This window comes from Heptranchias perlo, chromosome 31 (genome assembly GCF_035084215.1).
Source record: "Heptranchias perlo isolate sHepPer1 chromosome 31, sHepPer1.hap1, whole genome shotgun sequence".
Taxonomy (NCBI): Eukaryota; Metazoa; Chordata; class Chondrichthyes; order Hexanchiformes; family Hexanchidae; genus Heptranchias; species Heptranchias perlo.
Window position 1 is genome coordinate 28,727,084 of NC_090355.1, and position 18,751 is coordinate 28,745,834.

The following is an 18,751-nucleotide window of genomic DNA, read 5'->3' on the forward strand; positions in this document are numbered from 1 at the left end:
CTTGGAGGTATGATGGCAAAACAATTTCAAGTTCCAGTGTAATGTGCCCAGGGATGGTAGGACACAGGTTTAGGTAATGCATTGTGTTTCTTGTACCAATACCCCATCTCACTCGGAGGTAAGGGGATGACTTTGTAGCTGTTCTTATTACTTTCACGGTTTACAATCCAAACTCTTTCGTTTTTGCTTTTCTCTTTCTTTAAGGCTAATTCTCACATTCAGATCTTGCCAGACAGTCAATACCTGCTGATCAGTAATGTTGGCCCCTCAGACTCTGGCAAGTACAGTTGCATTGCCAGTAACACTGCAGGACAAATGACTCGTGTCTTCAATGTAGTTATCCATGGTGAGTGCACGTTTCAGCATTTCTCTGTGGGGCTCTTTCCATTGGAATAATAAAAGGTTAAGAGGAGATCTAGTAGAGTCGTTCATAATTATGAGGGGTTTTGATAAATTAAGTCAGGAAAAAGAGGGCATAAATTTAAGATCATCGCCAAAAGAACAAAGGGAGAGGGCAGGAGAATTATTTTATGCAGAGAGGTGTCAGTACGTGGAGTGCCCTACCAGAAATAGAATTCACAATAGCTTTTAAAAGCAAAGTGGATAAATATTTGAAATTTTTTTTTAAATGGTTTGGGGAAAGGACAGAGGGAATGGGACTAAGTGGATTGCTCTTTCAGAGAGCCGGCATAAATGCAATGGGCTGAATGGCGAGTGTCTCTGCTGTAAAATTGTACGATTCTGTAAGCTCAAAAAATTGAACTGACGAACCAGCCAGAAATCCTAAACACAGGGGTTGATAACACGGTCCCAGTCCAGCAATGTCCTGGGACTGCTGCCCTGTGGGTTCAGCGTACACCTGTGCACCAAAAGGGCAGACCTCACTCGATAGTGCGAGGCCAGCTCATTTAAATCTTCTTCTGGTACTCCCAGCATGTCTCTGGGAGGGGCAGAACCTCAGGAACCAGCATCCAATGAAGGACTGTTGACTGCCGGTGGAGCACACCCATTTTCTCTGGAGTGTTGGGGCGGTGGGGGGGGGGGGTGGAGTCGATGGCAGGCGTGGGGGAGGGAGAAAGCCTACAAGGCAAAAAATGTTTATTGTTTTTAAATGGGGCTTCCCCTGCAGTCTGTTCCAAGCAGGCACCGTGCCAGTGCTCCGCCTCTCCAGTCACATGATTGGGAGACCCTGTGATCTAAATAACTTTGAGGGGGGTCTTAATGAGCCTCGTGCACAGGTCGTTGCCGGCCACATTCTGGTTTGCCGAGTGCCTCCGTTCATTGAAGGCCTCAGGCCTTCACGTCCAACAATATGGCGTTCCCGCTATCATGCTATCAGGGACAATTGCATCTTGATGATCTGACGCTGTAATCTGATGTGAGAACCCCTTGGTTTAATTGTTCTGGTTTGTCTCACTGCCACCCGTCCATCATTGTACCTATTAAATCCAGGCTGTGATTCCCAGACTGATTTGTGTCGTGTTTTTATGTGTGTTTCAGTTATTCCGACAATCGGAGCCAGTTCCCCCTCGCTCTCCGTCTTCATCAACCAACCTGCTTTGTTGGAATGTGAGGTCCATGGCATCCCGAAACCAACAGTCACTTGGAGGAAGGATGGCAATTTACTGACTCCAGACAGCCCTAGGTACAGGCAGATAGTGGGAGAATGCTCAGTAATTCAGTGGTGTGGGAGAAGGGACGTAATCCGCTCTTCCTCAAGTCTGCTCCTCCTCCGTATACTCGTAATCATCCACACCAGATATAGCACTGTGAGATTTTCCAGTCCCTTCATTCCCAAGATCCTGGCTCTATCTCTGTTCCGTGTTAATCTATTTACTCGTGATCTCCAGTCAGATTATTTTTTCCCCCAATTTTCTCCCTTCCGCTTCTGAAGTTGTTGGCTCTTGCTGGGATACAGTTCCACAGTGCTAGGTGCCAGGTCTCCTCCTGTACCTCACCCGAGTCGGCATCCTTCATGTGTGAGCTGGGACGGTGAGTGTCGGCAGGTTGTTCAGCTTGGGAGTGAGGGCATCACAGCCGAGCTCAATCCTGTCTTTATCCTCTAATGCACACTTTTTGTCATCACTAATGCACACTTTTTGTCATCACCACTAAGGCACGCTTTTCACCATCACCATTAATGCACACTTTTTACCATCACCACTAATGCACTTTTCATCACCACTAATGCACTTTTCACCATCACCATTAATGCACACTTTTCACCATCACCACTAATGCACTTTTCATCACCACTAATGCACTTTTCACCACCACTAATGCACTTTTCATCACCACTAATGCACTTTTCATCACCACTAATGCACTTTTCATCACCACTAATGCACTTTTCACCATCACCACTAATGCACTTTTCACCACCACTAATGCACTTTTCACCACCACTAATGCACTTTTCACCATCACCACTAATGCACTTTTCACCACCACTAATGCACTTTTCACCATCACCACTAATGCACTTTTCATCACCACTAATGCACTTTTCACCACCACTAATGCACTTTTCATCACCACTAATGCACTTTTCACCACCACTAATGCACACTTTTCGTCACCACTAATGCACACTTTTTGTCACCACTAATGCACACTTTTCATCACCACTAATCCACACTTTTCACCACCACTAATGCACTTTTCACCACCACTAATGCACTTTTCGTCACTATTAATCTACACTCTCCATCATCATTAATGCACACTTTTCTTTGGAACCCACTGCTAAGTGATCAGGAATGGGAACCCTGGCTGTTTTGTTCCCACTCTCCAGCCAAGGAATGCTGAGTTAAACTATACAGCTCTCAATGCTGCTGTGGCTGATATTATCCAACTAAGCAAATTCCAAGGATTGAGCCTCCACCACAGTCTCCGTGGCTCAGTGCTGCACCACATGCCCCAATAGTTTTTTTAAAGTATCCTTTCTTGGAAGGACCCAAGAGATTGAGCAGTAATCCCTGGATACATCAGGGAGAATTGTGGGCATCGAGCAAGTATACTTCATAAATTGAAGTGCTCTATTTTAAAGGCTTTTGAGTTAATAATTATCATAAATTGGTGTTGAACTCAGTAGGCATTTTTGTCTATACACCTTCATCATGGCTATGTCTCTCCCTTGTCTCCTGGTCATTGTTGATCTCCTCCTCACAGGTTTGACTTTCTCTCTGACGGTTCCCTACGGATTCACTCAGTCCAGGTTATAGACGCTGGTCGCTATCTTTGCACGGCATCAAATGAAGTAGGCACAGATCATCATAGAATCGAGCTACAAGTCTTAGGTACGTATACTTTACTGAATGTTGCCAGGAGCCATTTGAGGGATCAAGTTTCCTCTTGGATCTGATGCTGTAAAAGTACAGTGTGCATTGAAGGATCTCCAAACCCATTGGAAAGAGGAGAAATAGGAGAGAGCTGCTCCACAGCTGGCAAGGGAAAGGAAGGGGCACCCCAGTGACTGTTTGGGGAAATTAACCCATTTCAGGGAAGGAAAAGGAGAGGATGAACACAAAGCAGGTTATGGGTGAGTGAGAGCAGTGTGTAGAACTAGAAAAACATTTTCACGATGCATTTTGATGTAATTTGTTTGGTACTATAAAATACAAGGAAATGTTTGTCTGAAAGCCGAACCTTCTCTCACCACTGTCACTGACCTCAGCTTCTTCATTCCCAGGACCTTTAAAACTGTGGAACACTTTACTTCCTTTTGTCTTTTCTGCCTCTTACAATCTTCATGGGTCTAAAACCCAGTTTAGCGTCACTTAATTATTACTTCCTGATTTACCTCAACTTACCTTTTAGTCTTTACAACCTCGGTGGTGTCCTGCACTATGGCCTTGTGTCCCCCCGCTAGGTTTCCCAATGGAAGAAGCGCTTCTGAATAAAGACTTTATATAATTTCTGTCTCGTTCCGATGAATTTTCTTGCTTTCTGCTAGGTGCTCCCATCATAAGTCCTGCTCCAAGTAACATCACAGCCGTGGCAAATGTTCAAGCAGAGGTGATCTGCGAGGTTTCAGGAAGCCCTAAACCAGAGGTGACCTGGAAGATAAATGGTAAACCTCTGAACTTTAACCTGCAACAGAACATGTACAGGTAACATTAAGGCTGAGAATGGAAAAGTGTGTTTGCTTGAAGGCCTGAGTTAATAATCAGTAGGTGAGGGGCGGGTGATTCAGTGTGCCGCCCTCTCAGTTTGGGGAGCTGGATTTAATCTGGCCCACATTGATGAGGTCAAAGTCTCTTCTCTTTGCTGGCCTCAGCGTCATACATGAAATGGGAGGGCGGGAGGGGAAGGGGAGTCAAACTCAGTTGTTAATGAGCAGGGCGTCTAATTTGACAGATATTAGCACTAGATTGGTAATCTCACTCCAAGAAGCCACACATTAGGGAAATGGACATTTTTGCGGTAGGAGGTGCTCTTGAAAAGCTCTTGGAACAGAGTAAAGGGAACTGTATCTCCCCACACCCAACAATGCTACACCTTGATGTAAACTCACCTCTTGAAAGACCTGTATGAGGTGCAATACGTTACACACACTTTTTGGTGACATGTATGAAGTAATATGTCCATGCTTTTGCGGGAGCTAAATTTGGAAGAGATTACACAAAAAAATGAAGGGAGGCAGCGAACACACGATGTTATAAAAGTTACAGCACAGAAAGCCATTTGACCCCATATGCCTGTGCTCCCCAATTTGCCCCTCACTGCAGGACAGGGGTTAGCGAAATATATGTGTGCTGATTGCAAAGAGAGGCAAGTATAAACTTATAGATTTACGTATGATTTTTGAGAGCCTTAGCTGGAATATTCCTTTAGTTGTTAGACCTTTTGGGGTTTCTAACATTTCGGGCCTTCTGTGGCTTCAGAATTTGGAGAGGGCCAGAACCACCCTCTCCCGTGTAGTTTAAATCAACCTTTACCAGCTGACCTGTTGACAGATGTCTTCCTGTGATCATTGTGTTCCTTCAGATTGTTGCCTTCGGGTTCGCTGGTGATCATTTCTGCCACGACCCAGGACACAGCGCTGTATGAGTGCACGGCGTCTAACGAGGTGGGAGAAGCCCGCAGGCTCATCCAGTTCACTGTGCACGGTGAGGCTTTTCTAACCCAAGTCTGATGAGGAGCGGTGAGGTGCCCTGGTGGCTGACCCTGGTGCAGTATTAGGAATAGGTCAGATAGGTGGGTGAAGGTAAAGGGATCAAAGGGATCTGGGGAACAGGGTGGGCACATGGGATCAGGGCTGCTGCTCGTACAGACGACAAACACCAACACGGACAGGTCGGGCCGCATGCCCTGTTTCTGTGCTGTAATTTCTACGTGAATCTATAAAATGCATAATATAATCTCTCTCTCCGTATGAATGATGCTTCAGTGACATTCCTCACTATAATTAGAAGGACTCACCTATGTGTCTGTATGTCCCTAATCTGTCCATGGGTTGTTGTCTATTTGTTGTATTCTGTGTCTCTCTCCCTGTTTTACTGACATACTTCAAGGTGAGAATCAAATATATCTTTCTTTGAAATGACCTGTCTCTCTCCACTATCTCTGTACATTGGTATTTCTTTCTGTCTGATCTTTTGCAGCTATTTGTCTTTCCCCTGATGTCTTAACCGAACCTGTCGACTCCCTGTCTTTCTGCTCAAACTCTGCCTCTCGTGTATTTGTATGGCGCGTATGTTTCTTTTTTTTTATTCGTTCATGGGATGTGGGCGTCGCTGGCAAGGCCGGCATTTATTGCCCATCCCTAATTGCCCTTGAGAAGGTGGTGGTGAGCCGCCTTCTTGAATCGCTGCAGTCCGTGTGGTGAAGGTTCTCCCACAGTGCTGTTAGGTAGGGAGTTCCAGGATTTTGACCCAGCGACGATGAAGGAACGGTGATATATTTCCAAGTCGGGATGGTGTGTGACTTGGAGGGGAACGTGCAAGTGGTGTTGTTCCCATGTGCCTGCTGCTCTTGTCCTTCTAGGTGGTAGAGGTCGCGGTTTTGGGAGGTGCTGTCGAAGAAGCCTTGGCGAGTTGCTGCAGTGCATCCTGTGGATGGTACACATTGCAGCCACAGTGGGCCAGTGGTGAAGGGAGTGAATGTTTAGGGTGGTGGATGGGATGCCAATCAAGCAGGCTGCTTTGTCCTGGATGATGTCGAGCTTCTTGAGTGTTGTTGGAGCTGCACTCATCCAGGCAAGTGGAGAGTATTCCATCACACTCCTGACTTGAGCCTTGTAGTTGGTGGAAAGGCTTTGGGGAGTCAGGAGGTGAGTCACTCGCCGCAGAATACCCAGCCTCTGACCTGCTCTTGTGGCCACAGTATTTATATGGCTGGGCCAGTTAAGTTTCTGGTCAATGGTGACCCCCAGGATATTAATGGTTGGGGATTCGGCGATGGTAATGCTGTTGAATGTTAAGGGGAGGTGGTTAGACTCTCTCTTGTTGGAGATGGTCATTGTCTGGCGCGAATGTTACTTGCCACTTATCAGCCCAATCCTGGATGTTGTCCCGGCCTTGCTGCATGCAGGCATGGACTGCTTCATTATCTGAGGGGTTGCGAATGGAACTGAACACTGTGCAATCATTAGCGAACATCCCCATTTCTGACCTTATGATGGAGGGAAGGTCATTGATGAAGCAGCTGAAGATGGTTGGGCCTAGGACACTGCCTTGAGGAACTGCAACAATGTCCTGGGGCTGAGATGATTGGCCTCCAACAACCACTACCATCTTCCTTTGTGCTAGGTATGACTCCAGCCACTGGAGAGTTTTCCCCCTGATTCCCATTGACTTCAATTTTACTAGGGCTCCTTGGTGCCTCATTCGGTCAAATGCTGCCTTGATGTCAAGGGCAGTCACTCCCACCTCACCTCTGGAATTCAGGCTGCAGCCCCACAGAAACCAGGAAAGAGGTGCCCGATGTCTTCTGCACCTCTCTCCTGGTTTCTGTGAGGCTGTACCCTGAACAAGTGGACTTGTGGCCATCAACCAGTCTTCCCTGCCAATGATGCTTGTGCTGCTCTAAATGTCCGGTAAAGCAATAAAGGAAAAACATAGGGCAGCTGTGATCGTTAGGATAGAAGAAGCAGAGCCAGAGGCAGATGGGCAGGCAGTAGGAATGTACAAGTGGCCCGGGCCCATCCTGCTGCCTCTGGGCCCGATTCTTCATCACTAAAATGCTGCCTCCTTTTTGGCCTTAAAAGGCCACTTGCACATAGCAGGGTCTGAGGTGGGGTGCCGAAATGGCAGAGGGGCGAGTGGGTGAGCTGGGGAGATTTTTTTTTTAAGAGTGAAGAGTGGGGCTGGCAGCAGCTGGGGAGCAATGCGGAGCTTGAGTGGAAGGCTGAAAGTGGAGCTGGAGCACAGTGCAGAGCGAGAATAGGGCCAGGAGCATGGGGAACAAGGATGGGAGAGGCTGTGGAGACTGGGGAAATAAAATAGAAATTAAAATAAAAAGGGATAAGGTCAAAGCAAAAATCTTGCCTGTGAAAATAGGGTGAAAAACAAAATGGTGGTTGGACGTGAGTGCCACCAGCCACAGCGCCAACAGTGGTGGGAGGACTGAATTGCAGGCATTACAGTGTTACCTATTAAAAATAATAGAAGCAGGTTTTACCTAAGGTGTCACAAGTGTGACCAAATCGTCACAAAAATAGGCGTGACAAACAGGAATTGTCAAGAATTTTTATTTATTATGATAGTAAAAGATAGATTATAGAAAGATATGTATGTTACATTTCTGTTACCTCAGTCTTGAGCTTATCCTCCAGTTCCTTGACCTTCATAGTATCATAGTAGCTACAGCACAGGAGGAGGCCATTCGGCCCATCGTGCCTGTCCTGGCTTTTTGAAAGAGCTATCCAATTAGTCCCATTCCCCTGCTCTTTCCTCATAGCCCTGTAATGTTTTTCTCTAAAGCTGCACGCCTCTTTTTTTTTTTAACACGGTTATGTATTTGCGTCCCAGTTCCGCCATCGATTGCAGATGACTCTCCAGATGTTACCGTCACTAAAATGTCCTCGGTGGTGCTGACGTGTCATGCGACTGGAATCCCGGAGCCTGCAGTGAGCTGGATGAAGGACGGAGCTCGACTCGGAAACCGAGGGCCTGGCTACAAAATACTGCCAACAGGTTTGTGGAGGATTGACTTTTAAACGTAAAAGCATTTTTCGGTATATTTTAGTATAAGTTACTGACTATTTATTGTTCTTTTTTTTTTACTTTGGTGAGTTGTTTTAATACTTTCTCCCTGTGGGACCTGTCTCAAACTAACTCATGTTCCAGTAAACTTTCAACCAAAAAAAATATGCAAGTCATGTTCAAACCCTGGTCTGTGCTAAATTAGTGGATGTCAGTCACGGCAGCAACAGGTAGCAGCTCTGAGATAAGCCTGAGTGCCCCTTGGTTAGGGGGAAGGGAAAATCAGCCAGGATTCCTGCTGCAGCTCACTAACCAGTGACCCATACTGGAAGCGGGAATGTGTAGGCTTTGGATGAGGACCAGAGCCGGACTGGGCTGTGACTCCCCTCGTATCCCCCACAGTTGAATAGCCTGCTGACGTTCACTGTCAAGGTTGCCGCATGAAAAATTGCCCTTTGGGCAAGATTAGGGATGCCAACTTTGGTTGGATGTATTCCTGGAGATTTCATCATGTGACCTCCTCCCGCCAATTGCCCCATCCCCACGCCCACTCCCCCCACATTGGTCGTCCGTTGTCACGGTGATGCGCCTTCCCCTGCCAATTAGAAAGTGAACAGACTCTTTGTTACCCGATTGGACGCTTCCTGACTGTCAGTCAAACAGTATTTTTATAAGTAATAAACAAAAGTGTAGAAAGAAATTTTTTTTTTGTAATACTTCTATAATTTTTCTCCAGGCCCTCATTTGAATGTAGCCCGGCAGGCGCCAAATGGGCACGCTGCTGCAGGCCGCTGGGTGTGGGAGAGCCGGAAATTGCCCGTTCTCTGAGCCACTCAGGCCTTGGGGGTTGGGGGCACCGATCCTACGGGGAGTCAAGCACAGGCCGGCAGTGAGCCACGGCCTTTTTGTGGAGCCACACAAAAAACCTACCAAAACATTTTCTGGGCCTTTTCTGGAGCGGCTACCAGCGGTCCCGGTAAGGACAGTTGGTTAGGCCGCTCACCGCCCATTTGTTCCGGAAAATTACAACCAGCACAGGACCCCGAAACAGGCAGGCGTGCTGCTCGCCCATTTACAGGCCTGAGAATTGCATCAGGTGGGCTTTGGGCGTCCATGAGTTGGCCAAGGTGCCACCTCGTTTTCAACTGCCAGCTGCCCGTTTTTCAGGCAAGAAATGGGAAGCTGGCACGTGAATATCGACCCGTAGAGTTTCTCATCTGTCAATAAAACCGCACGGCTCTGCGTGTTCTAATGGTTTGACTCGCAGGCTTTCTCTCGAGTGTCTCAGTTACCAGGATTTGTTTTTGATCTTTGTGTGTTTGTAGGTATCCTGGAAATCACCTCAGCGACCCTGAGCCACGCTGGCAGCTATATGTGTACAGCTCGGAATAGGGTGGGGTCAGCACACAAACACGTGACTCTCGTAGTGCAAGGTAAATGAGCATGGAGGTTTCTATTCTTGGAGTAACACGTCCTGTGTACCCTGCTGAAAAACTTTTAGTCCTAAGAGGAGTTAATAGCAGATGACACGTCTAAAGGTAATCTTTTCATAATTAATGGGGAAGTGCATTCACCTGAATTGCCAATAATCCTGGAAGTTGGGCTTACTGGTGTATCTCAGTTTCCCCTTGTTGGTGGGTTTTCTGCTTTCAGGTTTTCCGAAATCTCACGGCTTTTGCTACATCTTTTCCCACCTTCAAAAAACATTCTCAAAATCTTCAACCACTCCTTCAGTCACCTCCCTAGCTTCTCCCCGTTCCTGTGTGATGTTCGATCCCTGCTGTAAGGTACCTTGGGGCATGTTGCTGCATTAAAGATGCTATAAAAATGCAAATTGTTGCTGGCTAGAGGCAGCCTGGGAGCAGCCAGTTTGCATAGAACTTGCTTTCCTCTGACATAACGAAGTTTTGCTTCAGTGACATTATAAATAGTTGGAGCTGGCACGATCAGACACTCTCATGAGTGGAGATATTTACCTCAGTGCACTGCTTTATCAGTGCTTTTTGGTCACTTGATGGGTGAAATGTCTTTTTTTTTCCATGTGTCCTTTTACACACGTGTCTCAGCTTAACTGATGTCCTGCAGAAGCACAACAACAATTTGCATTTATATAGCGCCTTTAATGTAGCAAAACGTCACAGGAGCGTTATCAGACAAAATTTGACATCGAGCTGCATAAGGAGACATTAGGACAGGTGACTAAAAGCTTGGTCAAAGAGGTAGGTTTTAAGGAGCATCTTAAAGGAGGAGAGAGAGGCGGAGAGGTTTAGGGAGCGAATTCCAGAGCTTAGGGCCTAGGCAGCTGAAGTAGATTTAATTAAAGATTCTGTGTATAAGTATGTGGTCATAGAGCACCTCCCTAGTCTCATTTTAATTTTTTCCCCTCAGTTTTCTCCCGTTACACCTCCTTTTCTGAAGGTGTTGACTTGTGCTGAGGTACATCTCCACAGGTACTGGCACTTGTCACAGCTCAGACTGCTCCTTTCCTCATGCCAGGTTCACACTCCCACATTCCTGCACTCAATGCCAATCAGGAGTGAGAGCCCCAAATTCTTTTCTCCTCTTCAATGTAGAAACACTGAAGGGTTTTTACAATTCTGAAATTATTATTTTAAAAAGATATCCTTGTTTACAGGTCCCTCTATTGGGCCCAGTATCTGTTCCGTGGCAGTAGAAATGGAGGGGACGGAGGCGTTCCCTGGTAGCAAGTTCGCTCTGGCATCCGCGACTGTTTAGAAACAAATTTGTGCTACATGTGGACGTTCTGTTTTCAATCCCGATTGCATAGCCGTGGCTCAGTGGGTAGCACTCTCGCCTCTGCGGCAGAAGGTAATGGGTTCGAGTCCCACTCCAGAGACCTGAGCATATTATTCAGGCTGACACTCCAGTGCAGTACCGAGGGAGTGCTGCACTGTTGGAGGTACCGTCTTTTGGATGAGATGTTAAAGCAAGGCTCCATTTGCCCCCTCAGCTGGATGTTAAAGATCGCATGGCAAGAGCAGTGGTGTTCTCCCCAGTGACCTGGCCAACATTTATCCCTCAACCAACACCTAAAAGAACAGATTATATGCTCACTATTGCTGTTTGTGGGATCTTGCTGTGCGCAAATTGGCTGCCACGCTTCCTACATTACAACAGTACTTCAAAAGTACTTTGTTGGCTGTAAAGAACTTTGGGACATCCTGAGGTCGTGAAAGACGCCATATTCTTTCTTACTTATTGGCTAATTCAGTGTAACTGCAGAATTTCTTTTATCTTCTGCCCTCCCAGAGCCTCCTGTTATCAAGCCCCTACCTGTCACTTTGGAAGTAGTATTGTACAATGGTATTACTCTGCCCTGTGAGTCGATGGGCACCCCAAGACCAAGCATAACCTGGCAGAAAGAGGGCGTCACCATCTCGAGCGCAGGTAAGGTGCCAGCCCATGGCTGAGGGCATCATTCAGCCTCCGCGAGTTGCAAGTTATGTGTCAATTCTTAACGGATGTGCAGAGGAAAATTATTGGAAATGGTTTACCCGTGCCGTGCCTGAACTTTTCACTTACACCAAATAAAGCCAGATGGGTGCAGTAATGCTTAAAGAGAGCGGGCGTTCATCCAAATTGTTGTTTACTCCCAACTGTTATAGTGGGAGTAACAAATGGGTTAACAAATTGTCCTTTCACCACTGAGACCTGGATTGAATCCAGTCCAAACTAATCGGGTTCATGTCAGCCTGCAGGGTTAAGAATCCTACTTGAAGAGCCTGGGCTGATCTCAACCCACTTCCTTGTATGAGTGGGCCCGTAGTACATAACTAGCATTAAGTTGATCAATTCACTCCGGGAGACCATACAGAAAGGCGGGTGTGTAGAATGAAAATGCCACACTGGTATAGTAGGGAGTGTTCACATGGGTTTTGGGATGGGGTACATTTTTGGGCCAAAGTAGAGGGAACCCTGCACCTAACTGTGCTCTACCTGGCCTGGGAGCTGACAATAGGAAAGTGCTCTGTTCAGGAGAATGTCCCTCAGCTTGGTGAGCATATAGAAATTCTAAAGACAAAGAGTGTGTAAACTTCCCGATGGTTCGTCTTTGTTCCTGTGCCTCATGCTTCTAAGGTGCTTGTCAAAGGAGCGGCCCTCTTGTGTGGAATCCCCTCTTCATTGACGTCACCAAGTTCCAATCCAGTGATCTAGTGAATGGAAACGGAGAGTGGTGGCGGAGAATGTCCAGCTTCGGCACAGAAATAAGGTTATTACCTTGATTGAGACCAACTCTTCATAGTGACCCTTTGTGCATGCACACCAACTTACCGTAAAAATATGCTCAGCTACAGTATTTTGGATAGTAACAGAAACAACAGAACCATATATTCCTGAAACTGGAATCCAATATCAGGATTGTTAGCAATTAGGGACAGTTCACGTTGTGTTACCATTGGGTGACCATTTTCTGAAGAGGAGCGGTGAACTCTTGTTGATTATACCCAGGTTTAGCTATGCTGTTCTCCTGCTACTGTGTGTTGTACTATGTTTCGACTGACTGGTCACTGTGATTTCTGCCTCAGGCTATTTCTTGCTGCCTAATGGAGCATTGGAGATCATCAGAGCCAAAGAAGAGGATTCTGGCAATTACATGTGTATTGCCCAAAATGCAGCAGGCACTGCTCTGGGCAAGACAAAACTGGTGGTCCAAGGTAGGGGGGGCCTGAAGAGCATCAGCAGTTTCCGATCAAGCGTTCTAGACTCGTTTGTTTAACAGATTATTGACAATGTTGTAATAATGAACCAGTTGTACGATTACAGTGATTAGAATCTACATTCTCCCCACATTCACATGTTAGCTCAGCCCAGGCCTAAGAGCTATGAAGCCAGGTGTTTGCAGGAATTATCTAAATGTAGGAGAATATTCTAGACTTTATAAATATTTAGTAATTTTCATATTTTTTAATATGAATGATGTCCATTCTAGGGATTTGACCATCAGACTCAGACTGACCCCAGGACGGCCAGGGATCAGACACAGACTGACCCCCGGACGGCCAGGGATCAGACACAGACTGAACCCAGCCAGGGAACAGACACAGACTGACCCCCAGACAGGCAGGGAACAGACACAGACTGACCCCCAGACGGCCAGGGACCAGACATAGACTGACCTCCAGACGACCAGGAATCAGACACAGACTGAACGTTAGACGGCCAGGGACCAGACACAGACTGAACATCAGACGGCTAGGGACCAGAAACAGACTGACCCTCAGACGGCCAGGAATCAGACACAGACTGAACGTTAGACGGCCAGGGACCAGACACAGACTGAACATCAGACGGCTAGGGACCAGAAACAGACTGACCCTCAGACGGCCAGGAATCAGACACAGACTGAACATCAGACGGCCAGGGAACAAATGATCATTATATATATCATAATCAGAACATTGTATCATGATTGATGAAAATAACATTTTCTTTCTCTTACTCAGTACCCCCGGTTATCAAAGCTCAGAGCAGGGAATATAAAGCCACCATTGACCGCTTGGCCACTTTACCCTGCGAGGCGGAAGGCCGCCCTAAACCGGAGATAACGTGGGTGAAAGATGGCCGCCCTATTTTTGACCGCATGCACCTGCGAACGTTCGCTAATGGATCTCTACAGATTCCGCAGGTCCAGCTCGCTCATGCAGGATGGTACACGTGCATTGCCAGGAACAACGCTGGGGTGGTCAGCGTGGACAGGAACCTGGTGGTGCAGGGTGAGAGCAGCACCTTCACTAATGCTGCAGAGGGGGGTTTGGATTGTCTTGTATTGAAGAGAAATAGCCCTTTATTTTACTGCAGAGAGAGAAAAAACAACAACAAGTGCTGGAAATCTGAAATAAAATAAAATCAAGCGAGTTGTTATGATCTGGAGTGTGTGGAAGCAGATTCAATTGTAACTTTCAAAAGGGAACTGGATAAATACTTGAAAGGGAAAAATTTGCAGGGCTATGGGGAAAAGGGAGGGGAGTGGGACTAATTGGATAGCTCTTTCAAAGAGCTGGCATAGGTATGATGGACTGAATGGCCTCCTTCTGTGTTGTAACTTTCTATGGTGCCTGAAACACCCAATAGGTGTAACAGCAGCTGAAAAGAGGGCAAGTTTGCCGACATTTCAGAACACAAATAAAGACTTGCATTTATACAGCGCCTTTCATGACCTCAAAACGTTCCAAAGCGCTTTACAGCTAATTAAGTATTTTTGAAGTGTAGTCATTGTTGTAATGTAGGCAATGTGGCAGCCAATTTGCACACAGCAAGGTCCCACAACAGCAATGTGATAATGACCAAATAATCTTTTTTTTAGTGATGTTGGTTGAGGGATAAATATTGGCCAGGACACCGGGGAGAACTCCTCTAGTCTTCTTCGAAATATTGCCATGGGATCTTTTACGTCCACCTGAGTGGGCAGGCGGTAAATGTCTCATCTGAAAGGTGGCACCTATGACAGTGCAGCACTCCCTCAGTACTGCACTGGAGTCTCAGCCTAGATCATGTGCTCAAATCTCTGGAGTGGGGCTCGAACTCACAATCACTCGGCCCCTGTGAGATCGTAGTATTGGGTAACAAGCTCCCGTGTGGCCATGCCACCTTATACTGTTCCTCCTGTGGTGTCCTACATGGTTTATATATCTACATTGTTTATCCATGGGTGCTGGCAGCCTCCGCTAGCTCACCTGATTGGCTGTCCTTCATGCATGAACCGAGATGGTGAGTATTTGAAAGTCACTGAAGCTGACCCCAACCTTGTCTTGTCCTGATGCCCCTTGAGGGCAATGGAATTGAATACACGGTGGGGAGTACGATGGCCGGCCGATGCGATACCGCCCAAGATGTATTTCTACTACATAGTCTCTGCTGATACTTCAGTGCAGTACTGAGGGAGTGCTGCACTGTCAGAGGAGGCCCTGTCTGCCTGTTCAGGTGGATGTAGAAGATCCTTTGATATTACATGAAGAAGAGTAGTGGAGTTCTGCTGATATTCTGGCCAACACTCATCCCTCAATTAACACCACCACAGCAAAAACCTGGTCATTTTGTCATTGCTGTTTGTGGGATCTTGCTGTGCGTAAATTGGATGGCACATTTGCCTACATAACAACAGTGACTGCACTTCAAAAGTAATAGAATTGAGTGTGAAGCGCTTTGGGACAGCCTGAGAATATGAAAGGTGCTATATAAATGCAAGTCCTTCCTTTTCTAAATTGTTAGTGGGACTAATTGGATAGCACTTTCAAAGAGCCAGCACAGGCACGATAGGCCGAATGGCCTCCTTCTGTGCTGTATGATTCTATGCAAGACACCAGCAAGGTTGGTTATTAGAAGAGAAGCTGACGTACAGCAATAAGTAATGATTTCGTGACAATAAACCCTAGATTATAGAGGGAAGGAAAGACTGGGGGAGGTGAGGAGTTGCACAGTTTTGAGGTCCTGGAAATGTGAGTTAGAGTCGGACACAGTGAGGGTGCAAGAAGGACAAATAGTGTGTAAAATGGAGCATCCGGACCTTAGAAGGAGCAGGAGAGAAACATTTAGAGGAGTCATGACCACTGGAGTATTAATAGAATGGAAAAAGATTGCAATCGAGAGAGGTTGGAGCTGATAAAAGGATTGTCTGCAAACTTTTTCTTGTGTTCCATCTAGGAGTATGACAGAGATGCTAGAAGAATCTCCCCAGATACGGGTGAGTGTATCACACTCCGTTTCACAGTGCTTTCTTTTGTTGCAGTTCCACCATCGATACTAATTGGTCAGTCCGAGTTTTCAGTGCTGGAGGATTCGCAGGCCCTCTTGCCCTGTGCTGCCCAGGGATCGCCTGAACCCATTGTATTTTGGGAGAAGGGTGGTGTGGCAGTGCCTGATATTCCAGGAAGATTCACCGCGCTGCAGTCCGGGGAACTGATAGTGGAAAACGCAACGGTAGGCAGCTGCTCAGCCCACAGACTTTTACCTGCGTCAGAAAAAAGCGCATCAAGCACATTCCCATAGTTTCTTGTTGAGACTCCTGTCTTCTCCTGAAGGTGCTGGCTCGTACTGGAGTGTAGTTCCATAGACGCGGACAATCCTCCAGCACTCTGTCCGTTTGTGAGACCTGATAAAAGTCTTGACGTGATAATAAGTTGTGGAGAGTATTACAGCCCGAGCCTGTTCTCAACTGTTGTTCTCGCACACCCTCATTTTTCAAGCAGGGCTCACTTTGAAGGGCAACGTTGAGTGATTTTCCTTTCCCGAGAGACCCCTTGTAGCACCTGTACCACTGCCACTCTTGACTGAGATAATCTAACAGACTGAGAGGCAAACTTTGGCCCTTCCTGTGTCATTGTGTCAGCTGTGGCTCAGTGGGTAGCATTCTTGTCTCTGAAGTCAGGGACTTGAGTATAAAATCTAGGTTGACACTCCCAATGCAGTACGCTGAGGGAATACTGCACTGTCAGAGGTGCTGTCTTTTGGATGAGCCGTTAAACCGCAGCCCCGTCTGTTCTCTCAGTTGAACGTGAAAGATCCCACGGCACTATTTTGAAGAAGAGCAGAAAAGTTCTCCCCGGTGTCCTGGCCGCAATATTAACATCACAAAAACAGATTATCCGATTATTATTTCATTGCCGTTGGTGGGATCTTGCTGTGCGCAAATTGGCTGCTGCGTTTCCTACATTACAACAGTGACTACACTTCAAAAGTACTTAATTGGCTGTAAAGCGCTTTGGGACATCCTGAGGTCTTTCTTTTATTGGGTCAGCACCACACCAGGTGGCAAATTTATCAGCTGAACCATCAGGCAACCCCATCCACTTCTTCTTTTAAAAGTTATTTTCTCTCCCTTTCCCCTTCTCTCTGTCTCCTTGTGCCATTCTGCAGCGGAGTGAGTGGGCAGCCAGCTCCTTGAAGGTGGGCAAGATCAGCCACCAGTCGTTTCTCCCTCTGAATTTCTTTCCTTCCTTCCAGAGAAGCCCCCAACTGTCCATTCAGCACCACCCTGATACTGTGGCTGAGATCATGCATTCAGTGTATGGACAATAACAGGCGCTAACCCTTGAGTGGGAGCTCCAGCACTGTGCCACCGCGCAGTCTTAACCATGGTTCGGATTGGTAATGGCAGGTGGTTGGGATCCACTTCTATCAGTTCAGTTCTCGTTCATACTGAGAACAGTGTACTGGCACAAAAGCATCATTTACATTATTTTATTTGTTGTTAATATTAGTGGCTATCCCCTGGTGTTTAATCACTATGAGTCAGATGGTATGTAGTTTTATAAGGATAGGAGCATTATATCACGTAGTGTGCAATGTATTAATCTGCTGCTAAGGAGCAGGTGTGTATCATGGTCTGTTCCTTGAAGTCAACGGGGCCTAATGGCTGTAAGATCCTGAGGTCAATTAAAGGCTAATTGTTCTTAAGGATATGCTGTGATCAACTAGAAAGTGTTTTCTGTTCCTTGGAAGTTTCTCTGTAGATTGGAAATGATGGGCTTTTTTTGTTTAAGTGTGACATAGAAATTAACATGTGTGACAAAGTGTGACAGCTGAAGTGTGACAGTTGAAGTGTGATGAGCATGTCTCAAACGTTTTATGTATGTCTAGATTGGTGCTCATCGAGATGAGCGACAGTGAGATGCAGGTCATTGCTGGAAAATGGAATACCTCTCTGGTTGTTTGGGCTCTCGAAGGCCGATTTTTCTGAAGACGTGCTGCTGGGCATTGTCGGGGGTGGGGGGGAGGTGGAGGGGTCCGAGCCTCGCCTGACATTTCCCGTCCATTAATTTTACTATTCCCTGCCGGTACCGTACATTCGCAACATCAGCCCATCAGTATCAGCGTCAAACGCCACCAGCACAGGGATAGTTGCAGAGTAAAGCTTCTCCCGCCTAACAATTTGCCTTAATCCCAATTTGCCTTAATCCCAAGGAATATTTCCATTTCCCATACCAGCCCGTTTAAAAACTGTCAGTTTAGTGCTGCATTTTTGGGTAGCCCTGTGCCCACAGGAAGTGGGCTGAGAATGATTAACCTTCTTTTCTTCATCCCATAGCCGGAGGATGCCGGAGTCTATACCTGTACGGCAGTGAGTGCTGTCGGAAAGGACAGCCATGACATCCACCTGTCTGTAAGCGTTCACCCTGCGTTCACGGAGCTCCCTGCAGATGTGTCTCTCCACAAAGGGGAAAGGCTGTTATTGACGTGTGCAGCAAAAGGCCTTCCAACTCCATCCATCAGCTGGACCTTCAATAACAAGCCTGTAGCAGGTATGAGTGTGAACACCAGCGACATACCAGTACTCCCAGTATCCACTATTTAACAAGGGAGTCATCTTCATGGAAAATGCAGCTTTAGTAATTCATTTGTTATCTTCTATTATACTAGTTTAGCCGCCTTCCTTTCCTCAAGGTGCTGGCCTTCCTCACCCAAGTGGCTATTCTTCACTCGAGAGCCGACACAGAGAGTGTTGGCAGGCTATCTGAGCAAATCCTGATCCTGTCCTCACCTCTGGTTAACACATGTGCACTTGCCAGTAGGGATCACTGGACAGCAATTAAGAGCAGGAATCCTGGCTGATTTCTCTGCTCCCTCGCCCATGGGCCGTCAAGGCC

The 18,751-nt window shown here is 46.7% G+C and overlaps 1 protein-coding gene across 1 annotated transcript in view; it reads left to right on the forward strand.

Moving 5' to 3' along the window:
• LOC137300344 (hemicentin-1-like) overlaps window positions 1–18,751 on the forward strand; it is a 270,914-nt gene that overhangs the window by 206,582 nt on the left and 45,581 nt on the right. The window contains exons 72-83 of the mRNA XM_067969428.1: window positions 205–346; window positions 1,501–1,645; window positions 3,172–3,299; window positions 3,956–4,112; window positions 4,990–5,111; window positions 7,974–8,138; window positions 9,473–9,580; window positions 11,418–11,555; window positions 12,695–12,823; window positions 13,613–13,882; window positions 15,895–16,085; window positions 18,193–18,406. Of these exons, the coding sequence (XP_067825529.1) occupies window positions 205–346; window positions 1,501–1,645; window positions 3,172–3,299; window positions 3,956–4,112; window positions 4,990–5,111; window positions 7,974–8,138; window positions 9,473–9,580; window positions 11,418–11,555; window positions 12,695–12,823; window positions 13,613–13,882; window positions 15,895–16,085; window positions 18,193–18,406 (1,909 nt within the window). The remainder of the gene's footprint in view (window positions 1–204; window positions 347–1,500; window positions 1,646–3,171; window positions 3,300–3,955; window positions 4,113–4,989; window positions 5,112–7,973; window positions 8,139–9,472; window positions 9,581–11,417; window positions 11,556–12,694; window positions 12,824–13,612; window positions 13,883–15,894; window positions 16,086–18,192; window positions 18,407–18,751) is intronic.